We start from the raw sequence: 15113 nt of genomic DNA, 5'->3' as shown, positions 1-15113 counted from the left end.
ATGCAATCGAAGTATTAAACCTTGTTGGCAATAACAAGACCCAGGCGATCCTAGCAAATCTAATCATGACAGTTTAGGAATCAAGTGTTGCCATTGATCAAACATAATGGTTATTTAAACTGTGTGTCAATATATTTAGCCATGTCATACCGTATTACATTGCACACCTCGTAAAAATACATATTCATTTCTGAGAGCAGGTTGGATTGTCTTTGGATAACAATGAGTAAGCAAGGTTATGCGGTGTCCGTCAAAGAAGCAAAAATGGTGGGATGCATGTGTAATACTAAATTTACAACTTAATGCAAAGAAATGCTAAAGTAAATCACCATCACCTGCTTTCAAATGGAGTGGCATTTACTACACAAAACTGTAGTTCTCTGACAAGCTGAGCCATATTGCAGGCGATGCGTCAATGATATTTAATGCGAAATTGCCCCGATTGTCATTGAACAACGGCTTTGTGTAGTAAATGTCGCTTCATCTGAAAGCAGGTGATGGCGATTTACTACTAATCAAGGAACCGGCTTTACTGACGAGATGCGCATGCGATTTATCGTGCAGCCCTAGTTTTAGCATTTCTTTGAATTAAAGGATTAGCCAATAAAAAAAAATCAAGATCATTTACTCACAACCATGTCATCCAAAATGTTGATGTCTTTCTTTGTTCAGTCAAGAAGAAATTATGTTTTTTGAGGAAAACATTCCAGGATTTTTCTCATTTTAATGGACTTTAGTGGACCCCAACACGTAACAGTTTTAATGCAGGTTAAAATTGCAGTTTTAAAGGACTCCCAACTGAGGCATAAGGGTCTTATCTAGTGAAACGATTGTCATTTATGACAAGAAAAAAAAATATGCTCTTTTAAACCACAACTTCTTCTCCGGTCCTGTGATGCGCCAGTGTGACCTCACGTAATTGCGTAATACTGTGAAAAGGTCACGTGTTACATGAAACGCACATTTGCGGACCATTTTAAACAATAAACTGACACAAAGACATTAATTAGTATAATTTAACATACATCTTTCTCCACACTTGTAAACACTGGGGCGTAGTTTCGATACGTCATCCGTGACCTCTTGACGTGATGACGTATTGCGTGAAGTCGCACTGGCGTGTCACAGGACCGGAGATAGACGAGAAGTTGTGGTTTAAAAGTGCATATTTTTTATTTTTCTTGCCAAAAATGACAATCGTTTAGCTAGATAAGACCCTAATGCCTCGTTTGGGATTGTTTAGAGTCCTTTGAAACTGCAATTTTAAACTGCATTAAAACTGTTACATGTTGGGGTCCTTTAAAGTCCATTAAAATGAGAAAAATCCTGGAATGTTTTCCTCAAAAAACATAATGTTTTCTGGACTGAACAAAAAAAGATATCAACATTTTGAATGACATGGTGGTGAGTAAATTATCTGGATTTTTTTTTAAGAAAATGGACTAATCCTTTAAGTTGTAAATTTTGTATTACACATACATCCCACTGTTTTTCTTCTTCTTTGACGGACACCACATAATTGTCCGAAACCTTGTTTACTCATTGTGATCCAAGGACAATCCAACCTGATCTCAGACATTTGTATGTATTTTTACGAAGTGGCCAATTTGTATAAATTTGTACAATGTGAATCATAAAAAAAGTATAATTATGAGGAAAAGCATTGATGAAACGTAACCCCGCCCCTATTCCCAATGTCACTGAGGCGAAAGGAAATTGAACCAAGAGGCTGTTTACACCTGGTATTAAGATGCTTTTTGCTGACACACAGTGTTCAGCACGATCGTTGGGCTTCCATTGACTACGTTTACATGTACACCAATAATGCAATTATTTCCAATAATCAGCGTAAGGAGGACTTAATCGCAGTAAGATGTTTACATGACTGAAGCTATTAACCTCTTCACTCCTGTTTACATGCAGTTTTTATTTTTGGATTATTCGCATATAATTGCGCTTATTATTAAATTAAATAAAATTATTATTTAAATTACTTACGTTAAATGACAAACACGTTCTTATGGACATTTTTCATTATTTGGTGTCACGATAAAGACAGAAATATTGTCCTGTAATGGTTTTTATGCTGCTTTCGCATTATTTAAGCTGTTTCTAGATAAAGGCAGACTGTTGACAGCAAGTTTTGTTGAAGTTTAGGAAGAACTTCTGTATGTTAAGTTTAAAACAAGTTCAAACAAGAAAACGCACTCGCACTTCAGTTAGTGCAGTATAGATGCTATTTAAAGTGTTTATATGGACAATTTAAGTGTTTACATACTGTGATTAAAAATGCCGTACGCCACCTGTTTTAATACGATTATACTTGCTACGATTATGAGCTTAATCTAATTATTTTTATCGAAATATTAAGTATATTCGCAATATTGCCAAAATCCCATTATACACTGCAAAAAATGATTTTCAAGAAAAAAAATCTTAGTATTTTTGTCTTCTTTTTAGTAAAAATATCTAAAAATTCTTAAATTAAGATGCTTTTTCTTGATGAACAAAATGACCCAAGAAAATAATTTGAGTTTTTAGACCAAAATATCAAATTAAAGTGATTTTGTGCATAAAACAAGCAAAAAAACTGCCAATGGGTTAAGGAAAAAATCTTGATCATTTTTCTTAAACACTAAATCCAAGAAAAATTTGCTTACCCGATTGGCTGATTTTTTTTGCTTGTTTTATGCACAAAATCACTTGCATTTGATATTTTTGGTCTAAAAACTAGACTTATTTTCTTTGGTCATTTTTGCTCATAAAGAAAAATCATCTTAATTTAAGAATTTTTAAATATTTTTAATGAAAACAAAACAAAAATAATTTTTTTTTCTTGAAAATAATTTTTTTGCAGTGTAATTGCATTATGAGGGTGCATGTAAGTGTGGTCATTAATAAAACTGAAGCGGATGCCTTCCACCTATTTTATTTTTGTTTTATTTTGCGAGTGAGTGAAAGTTGTGTGAGCTTATTTCATTAATTGCTCTGAAAAATCAGAGAAAGTTTTTAAATATACATGTACAAACATTGTGCAACATGTTTACTAACAACACAAGCAGCTGACTCTGACCTAATATTAGTTTGCGTCAATTTTAACCCTCATGTCTACTAAAATACCAGGTGTAAACGTGAATGTTTCTCTCTTGTCCACTTGTTATCCGAACAACCAAACGTATCTTAATACCATTAGTGAACTAGAAATAATGCACAATTCTAATTATTAATTTTTTTTTTTACTTTTATGTTGTTTTTTGTCTTTGTTTTTGTTTGAAAAAGAAAAACCTTCATATCCACTTTTAAATAAAGGAAAATATATATATTTCAACGTATGATCTCACTTTTAGACCCCACAGTATATATTATAGGAAGCTTACTCAAAAAACAAAAAACAAAAAAAAACCTGTCATTGTTTATAAACTTCAAATTAAGAATTTCAGTCAGTAGAAACTTGAATTTCAGTCTGTCCCTCACCGTGTGGCTTTAGAAGACTTGGAATATTGCAGACAAGTCAATTGAACTGCGTTTTTGAACCTGACAGCCTGAGTTTTAACCTTGTTGCATAAATAAGTTAGCCAAGAAATTCAGCTAAACAAATTCTTATGAACTCCATGAAGTCATTTGCGAGTTTCGAATAAAATTAAGGTTAATGAGTAATGACAGAATTTTCATTTTAGTTTTGGATGAACCTTCCATAACTCTTAATGAAGGTGTGCTTCTCACGAGATGGCTTTGACTTAAGGAGTCTCAGGTGACGTTTAGCCCCTAAAAGAAGTCAAACGTTGTCAGCACGTATTGTTAAAGTGTGGGAGGCCGCAAAATTCCCCATCTTTCCCTCTCGCCCTCCTGAATTCCCCATTGCTACCGTATCCCGTTTTGAGACGGTGATCAGATCCTTCGCTCTGCCAGGAAAATTGTTGACCTCTGCCCTCCCGCGCATTAGAGCTCTGGTAGTCATCATGCAGTGTCAGTGTGGCGGGCAGATGGAGGTGGAACGCATCAACTGCGGCCGCAAAACGTTCAGAAAGAGTTAAAATCCCCCATCTGCGCATTTCATTTTCCACTTGCAGGGTACATTGAGAAGGTATGCGGCACATACCGAAATAGTCATTTTGGTTCACAAACTGAGAAACGAAAGTCGGAATAAGTGACGTATTTGCATAAGGATAAGAAATGTTTCCATTATGTTAGTTTTTGCTTGCTTTATTTCTGTCTTTTCTAAGTCAAAAGTGGTATCCATTATTAGAGATGTCAGTTTCCACTAGCAGGGTTTATTCGGCAGATTATTTCTTTTACTATAATTATACAGTAGTTCCTACTGTATCCTTTATTCACTCCTCCATCTTTTCATCTAAATGTCTTACTTAGTTTTTTGTCTTGTTTTCAAGTAAAAATATCTAAGAATCCTTAATTGAGATACATTTACTTGATAAGCAAAGTGACTTAAGATTTTAAGTCTTGTTTACTGAACTAAATTATGGAAATCGAGTTTTTTTTAGATATCTGTCAATGCGGTAAGAAAAATAAACTTAAATTGAGTTTATTGAATTAAAGGTATAGCGGAAGATTTTCTTTTTCCGGGTGGATCATCCAGACTATTGGTCCTCCTAGTTGTCAATCAGGAGTGTTGCGCAATTGCATTTTTTAAAAAAGTGGAGAAGGCGGTTCTTTTTTAAAATTCGAGAAAATCCTCCGCAATACCTTTAAGTTAAAACTGGAATTAAGTTTATTTTTCTTACTGCATGGGCGGATTTTTTATACTTGTTTTTAAGTATAAACCTCTTGATTTGTATCATTTATTTCAATAAACAAGATTTAATATCTTAAGCACCAATTAAATGTATCTCAATTTAAGAATTTTCATATATTTATTCTAGAAAAAAAGACAAAAATACTAAGTAAGACATAATTTTTTTAACAGCGAGAGCTTGCACGCTGCAAAAAATGATTTTGAAGAAAAAGGTTCTTAGTTTTTTTGTCTTGTTTACAGTAAAAATATCTAAAAATTCTTAAATTAATATGTTTTTCTTGAAAATCATTTTTTGCAGTGTATGAGTAAAATATGCATAAATTCTTATATTTTTGTCTTGTTTTAAGTAAAAAAAATTAAAATATTCTTAAATAAGGATGCTTTTTCTTGATGAGCAAAACGACCCAAGAAAATAAGTCAAATTTAAATTATTGTGTGCATAAAACAAGCAAAAAAATCTGCCAATGTGAAAATTGTTTTACTGAAAACAAGACAAAAAAATAAGATTTTTTTTCTTGAAAATAATTTTTTGCAGTGTGCATAGTTTACTCTTACACTGCAAAAAATGATTTTCAAGAAAAACTTTTCTTAGTATTTTTGTCTTGTTTTCAGTAAAAATATCTAAAAATTCTTAAATTAAGCTTTTTCTTCATGAGCAAAACGACTCAAGAAAATAAGTCCAGTTTTTAGACCAAAAATATCAAAAATATAATTTGTGCATAAAACAAGCAAAAAAAAATCTGCCAATGGGGTAAGCTAATTTTTCTTGAATTTAGTGTTTAAGAAAAATGTTCAAGATGTGTTTGCTTACCCCATTGGCAGATTTGTTGCTTGTTTTATGCACAAAATCACTTTAATTTGATATTTTTGGTTTAAAAACTAGACTTCGTCTAGGGGGTCGTTTTGGTCATCAAGAAAAAGCATCTTCATTTAAGAATGTTTAGAAAACAAGACAAAAATACTAATACATTTTTTTCTTGAAAATCATTTTTTTTGCAGTGTGCATAGTTTACTCTTACAAAATTGTCAGGGCTGCGTTCCCCGAAACCTTCTTAGCTCTACGTTGTTCTTAAGTTGTACCTTAAGCTGTACCTTATCGTTAATACGTGTTCCCCGAAACGTTCTTAGTTACGTATCCCTTCTGTAAGTCATTCGTTCGGAAGGTTGGTCTGGAGCACTCTTAGCTATACCTTATCCCACTTGACTCCGCTAGGGGCCATGACTGTGATAAAAGTTTGTGTAGATTGCAGTCTATATAACTAAATATCTGTAAAAAAAAGTTGAAGTACACTCCGTGTTAAATTAGTTTTAAATTTAAAGAATAAAACATTCACATAATTAGACATCATTAAACTGATGGTTGTTAGATTTTGTATTACTTTTTTCCAAATAAACATCAGCTGCGGACTATTATTACAGGCTTAAGAAACTATAAAAAAAAAAGATTTTGGGTGGAGGAGTTGGTGAAACTATGGCAGGCAGCTATACAACGAATCTTACCCTTTCATTTGTGCATTTCATATCCGTTAATACTTTACTTTACCGGCTATTTTAGCTGCAATTAAACAAATCAAGTAAAAATCGCATGCCACGGGAGCACATTCATCACGAAATCATAATTGTTGATATTCCATAATATTATTATTGATCTTAAGTCGACTTTGCATCGAAGTTTTTTAATGTTTTCTAACTTTGAGGCAACTGCATGCCATATTCTTTATAAACACTCAAAAGAAACTGCTCCACTTGATTATCTACTGGTTGTATAGGTCAACAAATTTTCCACATTAAATCTAATCAAAGCTTAAATCTAAAGCAATCATAATATATATTTATATATCATATAATATATATTTTTATGTTATATTTAAGGTAAACAGCCAGGCGCGGCTCCAGAAATGCGTCCATTAATTAAGCGTTATCCGCATTGTAAACGCGCTGCTTGCGCATCCAGTGTCCAAGCACAATAAATGCGTGAACTAATGAACAACAGTTTGTTTTTATATATTTTAAGTGTAATGCACAGCCAAGCCAGGTGACTTGCACGACCCACCTTTCCCCTGTGCAACGCATTTATTGGGAACCCCTAATATAAATTATCCTTTAAAGTAAAGGAATAATGGATGCATTGGAGCAGTTTATGCATGATACTTTTGGACATAAAGTTGCGGGTTTTGCACGCGTTTGATATAAAATAAAATATACAAGGTTTATATTTAGTTGTTTGCAGTTTGAAATATTTTTACAAGATATTCCTAATAAATGTAACTATTTCTGAAATGTTTCTTTAATAAAGAACACCACTATCTCATAACGCAGCGAAGTCCCTATTACATAAAGTGAATAATTGATTGTCGAGCAATCGATATCAACCTATTCAGCACCATCGCCATGGACAGCACCTGGTAACGTCGTACGTTAGAAAGAATCCCGCTAAGGTACAGTTCGGGAAACACGCCTAGAAAAGGTAAACCTGTAGTTAAGGTTTAACTTAAGAGTCTTCGTAGCGCGCTAAGAGACAACGTTATCGGGAAACGCAGCCCTGACCATTATAATTGTGTGTGTAGCTACTAAAACCTGACAAACCTGAACAAAACCTCCCTTTGGGGACGTCCTCATTTGTAAAACGCTATTAGTAAAAATAGGTAAAAAAGCGAAAGTTTTTGGTTAGGTTTAGAGTGTGGGTAAGGTTTGGTTATAGTATTTATAACTTGTGCTGTATAAACACAATAGAAGTCCACATTTTAGAGAAGTAAATGTTTGTGTATGTGTGAGTTTGTGCATATATGCATGAATACATGCTTATGTTTGCATACATGTGTGTATCTATACTGTATATGCAGTGACCCAAAAAAAGCATTTAAGCCGTATTTAAAAAGGGATTGAATTTTGTTACATTAGAAACAAAAACTCTAAAAACTGAAACTTGTGTGAACGCCATTGCCAATATGGCTGAAAAAAATTTGTTTTGAAAGGTTTTCTAGTGTCTATTTACAGATCACTTTTTTTGTAATGCGTATAAAATGTATTCTTTCCACAAGTATCCATTACTTCTTGTGTATATTTACATTTTTGTGTGTACTTCAGTGTGCCAGGAGACGGTGTGGGAAGCTTTTAAGATCTTCTGGGATCGTTTGCCAGGGAAAGATGAGTACCAGATCTGGATGCAAAAATGTCAGGAAGGTAGTGTCAGTGTGTCTGACATTGGCAAGACCTTTAGCGAATCGTCTGAACACCTCACTGTCATTGAAAGGGTAAGAAATACCCACTTTAATAATAATAATAAACACATGTTTTCATTATGAGTTTAATATCTTACTAGATATAAATATAAGTAGTCTTACAAATTTAACATTTTTGTTGTTTCTAGAGGATAGGAATGGCTTCAACGACAACAAGGTAAGAAACGTAATGTAAATGTTTATTCTTTGATCGGACACGTCTTATACACTGTTAAAATGGTCCATAGCTTTTACTGGTGTGGACCTTTTCATAAAGTACATTGAAGATTCAACTCAAGAGTGCATACCAGTACCATAGTGGTACATATTGGTATTAAAGAGTGCATATTAAAAGTACATAATTGTACCAAATGTATACATATTTAAACCCAAATGGTACATATTAGGACCTTTTTAAAGGGTTCTGCCTCAGTGACAACAATTTTATGACAATTTTGTCTGACAGTGTAGTACATGAATATTATAATATTTTAGTACAATGATGGTCTTGCCATTATCTTACTTTATTAAGATAACACACTTATTGGGGTGGTTTCCCGGACAGGCCTTATACTAGTCCCAGACTAAAATGTTTAAGCTGCTTTAAGGTAAAAACACTTTGTACTGACACTCCAGTTTTGACTTTAATCATCATTTCTAGATGTATTGTGACTATTTCAGTCGAGTGTCTGTTGAATTTCAACAAAAATCAGTTTTTCCAAAAATTATTTTTCATTTTTTCTAAAATACATGTAAAAACATTTGTATTTAGTTGTTGAGAAATTCATTTGAACTAGTTTTCTCTGCAGTATTGGATTTTTTGCTATTTTGACCATGTTTTCCTCATTTTAATTTTTTGTAAATAAATGCAAATAAAAACATCACTTTTATTGAATTTGGTAGAAATGTTGTCGGTAGTTGACTAAATTAAACAAAAATTATAATTTTACACATACCTATAAATATTTATTGATATGGTGTCTTATTTTTTCTGTGGCTGTCTCAAGATGCACACCAGTATTGTTTTTTTGTAAGGTATGTTTGTAAAAACTACTTAAATGTCCTAATATATAACTAAGGCCTAGTCCCGGATTAATCTAAACCTTGTCCGGAAAACCGCCCCAAAAGGTTTACTTATGCATTCCATTAGACACAAGACATAACAATACATTCGAAACAATAGTTTAAGGGTATGTTGAAACATTTTATACATCATCACAAATGCAAGCATTGATTCTCAACAACAAATTTTCATCATCAAATTATTTCTAAATATTTCTATAATAACAGTACATTCACTGGTGAATCTAAATGTTTTATCAATCAAACCATTCATGTATTTATCCTATAATAGTGCCCCCACCAGCCCATGGCAGCCTGAATGCAGGTAGGACTTTAAGGGCCCCCAAAATCTGCAAACAAATAGCACTTCTCAGCAGCCTAAATATATTATGCATTTAATGTTGTGATAAATTCATCTGCCAATGTCCAGTGTGAAGCTCAACTTGACTAAATGAACAACCACACAATTGAGCTCAGATGCAAAACCGCACATCTGTCAAAAATGACGGCACATAATATATGTTCAACAAATACCTTCGCTTTAAATGCCACATCCATTTTTCACCAAAGTGCATGAAAGATTTATTGGATGAATGACAGCATGCAAAACAACGGTGCATCATATATAAACTTTGGTCCCTTGTGTGTACAGTACTGTACTTGGACCAGAATACAATCCAAATGTGGCAGACACATTAATCACTGTGTGTGGTTCAGTTTTGCAGCTTTAGTTAATGAAATGACTAAAGTGACATTTGTGAATTTTTTTATGAATGACTTCAATTAATAATCTTTTCATTGCCATTAAAGTGAAATTACTAAACCTAAACCTAAAGGCCTGATAAAAATGCTCATTTACCAGAAAACATGGCTGACGCACTTAGAGGGTTTTGCATCTGAACTCTTTTCAATCTTTAGCCAATGAGCTAAACTAGCTAAGTGTTAAATAGACACTGGGATTTGCAGACAAACCCATTAAAAGTCAATGCTTCATAGCGAATTCCCTTGCAAAACTTTTACATTGCCTTTTTAGTCCCAGCAAAGGCTAGTTACCTTAAAAGAGACACTTTAGAGAGCACCCTTTTAGGACAAAAAATTGATGTACTTTTGACCATCAAAAAAATTCATGATTGTCTTCTTTCTCTCACAGACATCAGACGACGACAATCTCTCCAACACAAGCAAATGTGGTCACAACTCGGCAAGGTCAGTCCAGTTCTTTATACCGTTTGAAACATAGATCTTTCCACAATCGATGTGTCTTCAAAGTGTCTTGCTGTATGGGGTTTTGTTGAATTAATCATCTGTATTGTTACTGTTACTGTAAACAGTAGTTGTTGTGTCGACAGAGACCCATTGCTCTCTGGCTCGGGATATACAATACAACGCTCTCAGAATAGACGCTAATCCATTATAGTTACTCAGTGGCTGTTAATGCAGTAGATGTGTTGGGATCTTCATGTTCTGCTGTTAAGTCAAGTGTAACTAATCGTTTGAGCATGTGTCTGCCTTCAACATCAGACCACACTTGACTTTGATATCTTAAAAAAAGTTGAACTGATCTATGTTTCTGTGAGGAAGTAAGGGCTTCATGGAAGCATTTTTTAATTATGTTCATAGGTAAGATATTAATATAAATATATGATTCATCTTAATTTGAATCATTGCCCATACAGCAAAAAAAAAATTCTGGCCAAAAATATATTTTATAATAATAATAATAATAAACTATTCATTTGATTCATTCATAACATGCATGAACGGAAGAAAGAAAAGAAACAGGAAGAAGAAAATCTTATAATACCTGTCACTTATGTATTATCAATTATATATTGTATATATATATATATATATATATATAATATATATATATATATATATATATATATATATATTCATATACATATACATATACATATACATATACATATATATATATATATATATATATATACATACATATACATATATATATATATATATATACATACATATACATATATATATATATATATATATATATATATATATATAAATGACATATAATTTACATAAGTAAATTTAAATTATATACTTAATTCATTTTGTAGAATGTTATGCTTAATTGAATATATATATTTGAATTTAGAAATATATTTAGTTTTAACTTTCATATATTGACATATATTTCAAAATGTATTTCAAGGACAAATGCATTTCTAATTTTACATCCCAAATGACAATTTTTTTTTGTTAAATACAAGTTAATTTTATAAAGTATATTTTTAAAGTTGAAAATATATTTCATTTTAACCTTTTAAACTGTTATGTTTACAGGTTCGTAACATAAACTAAGTTTTTCTTCCAATGCGACATGGATATTTTTTCTTGGATTGAAATATATGGAGGGCTAAATAAATTTTTCAATGCTTTAAAATGTTTTTACTTTTAAAATATATTTCAAATCATAGACCGTTTCAGCAGTAACAACATAAACAAGCGGATGTCGCAGTCTGCACGTAACTTCCGGTAAACTCCGCTAAGAATAAATAACAACAAAGTTCTTTAAACGTAGTTTATTCATATAACAAGCAAAAAAACAACACATAGATTACCTAGGAAACCAAAACATTTGTTATTTTCGACGAGGCATTCGTTCAAGAGATCAGTTTAGTAACTAGTCAGACCATTAAAAAAACGAAACCGGAAATAAAGTTCGGATCCAGACTTGTATCACGTGTGTCCGATGAAACCGTCTATACAAAAAATGTGTTGAAAAATATATTTTTGTAAACATATTCCAAAATATATTTAAGCAAATATATTTTGGAATATGTTTACAAAAATATTTTTTTGCTCTGCATTCTTTGCATGACCTTAGTTACAGGGGTGTGCATTCCTGGTTCCGGATGGCCACAGTCCTGCAGCGTTTATATCCAACCCTATATAAACACACCTGAATGTCATTTCCAAGTAATCCCAAAGACTTAAACTCATTTTTTCAGGTGTGTTTGATTAGAGTTGGATCTAAACTTTGCAGGACTGTGGCCCTCCTCGACCAGGAATGCACACCCCTGCCTTAGTAGGAAATCAAGGTTATATTTTGTATATTTATATTATGGAGGATGATTTTATGTAAAAAACAGTAAATCACTAAAAAAAGACATTAGCTGGGTTTTCACATACAATGCTAACTTTCTTTCACTTTCCTTCCATCTTTCTCTCTCCAGTCAGCATTGTGCTCCCTGAGGCACTAACAGAATCACAAGACATAACATCACAAACCACCGCAAATCAAATCCGAAGTACCACTATAGCTACAAAGCCTAAAATGATCACCCCAGAGAATGATCTTACCACAACCTTTGAGGACTTAGGGATAAGCAGTAATACAGAGCTTACAAGTGAAAAACCTAACTCAGAAATTGAACAGAAGGTGGGAGCGGACACTCCTGAAGAAACGAAGACTGCAGATTATACCATTCAACATACATCGCCTGACGCTGAGCCTGATAGCACATTTGAGCCTGAACTTCTCACAACCTCGCCAGGGATAAGTACTTATGCTACTACAGTAGTGGCCACTAAATCCCCTAAAGAGCTTAATTTAGTAACCAAACCGGAAGTTGGGGAGGTTGCTACTGAAAGTCCGGTTGGAACAGTAGATGTTACTATTCAGTATGTAGAAGTTGTTTCATCAGAAGATACTTCAGTTCCTTACAAGCCTGATCTTCCCGCAGCCTTTGAAGAAGAGCTTAACTCACCGGGGATAAGCACTATTACACCTGCAGAATCCACAGAAGACCTTACTTCAGAAAGTGAACTTGATGTGGCACAAGACGTTACTGAAGGTCTTGTTACATTGATGGTCACTGATAAAACACTAATAGATTCGTCTTCAGTAGATGTTCAGGGTGTCTTACCGGAGAGTCCTGTAGAGACGACTCCTACAGGTCTGCCAGAGGTTTCACCTGACACCACCACAGGATGGTTGACAGATACTCCAACAGATGTGCCAGAAATGGTACCATTGACAACGCGTACTACATTACATGAGGCTAATACAGGAGACGATCCCCTTGAGGACACCTCTGTTGCGAAGGACGTTACTGCAGTAGTAACGTTATTTAACAGAGATGATAATGAGACACTTCACGGTAAAGAAGACAAGTTTGCACCAACGCTAGAATCACTAGTTGACACAACAGAGAGTATGGTTGAGGAAATCATAACCATATTACCAGACGTTGTTAAGGTGACGACTAGAGAAACACCAAAAGTTATGGAAGAAACTGCTAAAGGAACCGAGAAGAATGACCTAGTTGACGTTTCACCATATGAAGACACACCTACTACTGAGAAAGACGGATTTGTAGCTGAAGATGTGACTGCTATTGAGAAATTGGATATGATGACAACAGACATACCAGAAGTTACAGGATTTACATTTAAAGACATTGGCACAGGCACAGAAATAGTGCTTAACAACAACAAACCTGAAGATTTTGGGGAAGACACAAGTGATGCTGCTGAACGTGAGGATTTCACTGAAGCTACCAACTTCATGGAGTTTTCTGAAGTTTTGGTTGAGGAGACATCACTAGAAACCTTAACTGCAATCACACCTAAGGCCAAAATTGTAACAATACATGAGCTTACCCTTAATACTGCTTTTGTGGATGGTACTCCTGAAACAGACATTGCAGAGTTTGTTACCAAAGACGTAAGAGATCCAGTAGAAAAAGAAACACCTGAACTTGGTGAAGGTGGAGAGGGTCCATACGAGATTCCTAAAGACACAATGCCAGATGTTACAGAGGTGGATACACAGATGACTGCCGTAGATACGGTCTCCAAGGGTTATGAAGTTACAGAACCATCTGAGATACTACAGAAAGTAAACATCACAGTAAACCTACCTGAGACCAGAGGAGACAGTTTACTTAAAGTCATAACAGACACATTTACGGTTGTTACAGAAACAGCAGATGTCAAAACAAACACGACTGGTGTAAAATCTCAAGTACCTGAAGTTCTACTTAAGCCAAGTGAAAAAATAACTAAATCCCCAGAGGTCACACATCAGACACCTGTGTTCACATCTAAGCTCTTACCGGAAATAGTTTCAAAGACACCTGAGAAGATACCGGAGATAACAGACACGCCTGATGTTATATCTGACATGCCTGTAGACCTACCTGAATTAGAGAAGGATGAAAACCCAACGCCCAACCTGAAAGTTGAGGACATCACAGTTGTACAAAATGATTTGACGACTACCATTCAAAAAAGTTTTTCAACTTCGGTACAAACCTCATCAAAGGACATTTCGAATGACATTCTAGATGAAAACAACCTGGTAAGCACCCCAAGTTTGAAACCCCAAGTGCACTTTTTCTGTAAAGCTGCAATGCATAATGCCCGAAATATAGTCAGTCGAACGCACAACCTTGAAAAAATTATTTTCACGAAAAAAAATGTTCTTAATATTTTTGTCTTGTTTTCAGTAAAAATATCTAAAAACGACCCAAGAAAATAACTAGTTTTTATACCAAAAATATGAAATTTAAGTGATTTTGTGCATTAAACAAGCAAAAAAATCTGCCAGTGGGTTAAGCAAAAAAATAAATAAAAAAAAAACGTGAACATTTTTCTAAACACTAAATTCAAGAAAAATCTGCTTACCTCATTGGCAGATTTTTTTTGCTTGTTTTATGCACAAAATCACTTAAATTTGTGTTTTTTTTTTGGGTCTTAAAGACTTATTTGCTTGGGTCGTTTTGCTCATCAAGAAAAAGCATCTTAATTTAAGAATGTTTAGATATTTTTACTGAAAACAAGACAAAAATATTAAGAATTTTTTTTCTTGAAAATCATTTTTTGCAGGGTAGTTTATTTGAGTCGTACATGTACACAGATGTTTGACGCATGCACATTGCGACAAAATGCAATGCATCTCCTTAGCTACATAATACATTCTCCTCTACTTGCATGTGTGACATACGTGTACACTGTACGCAAAGTTTTAAAAATCTGGAATGTGCAATACTTTGCACTGCAAAAAATAACTTTTTTACTTAGTATTTTTGTCTTGTTTTCAG

General features: G+C 33.7%; 1 protein-coding gene across 1 annotated transcript in view; it reads left to right on the top strand.

The window, feature by feature from the left end:
- The window catches only part of impg2b (interphotoreceptor matrix proteoglycan 2b), a 38712-nt gene that overhangs the window by 733 nt on the left and 22866 nt on the right, over positions 1 to 15113 (top strand). Inside the window, exons 3-6 of the mRNA XM_065259784.2 lie at positions 7838 to 8004; positions 8121 to 8149; positions 10184 to 10239; positions 12243 to 14371. Of these exons, the coding sequence (XP_065115856.1) occupies positions 7838 to 8004; positions 8121 to 8149; positions 10184 to 10239; positions 12243 to 14371 (2381 nt within the window). The remainder of the gene's footprint in view (positions 1 to 7837; positions 8005 to 8120; positions 8150 to 10183; positions 10240 to 12242; positions 14372 to 15113) is intronic.

This window comes from Paramisgurnus dabryanus, chromosome 24 (assembly GCF_030506205.2).
Source record: "Paramisgurnus dabryanus chromosome 24, PD_genome_1.1, whole genome shotgun sequence".
NCBI classification, from domain to species: domain Eukaryota; kingdom Metazoa; phylum Chordata; class Actinopteri; order Cypriniformes; family Cobitidae; genus Paramisgurnus; species Paramisgurnus dabryanus.
Note: the sequence above shows the minus strand (reverse complement) of the source record. Positions and strands in the feature narration are given on the sequence as shown.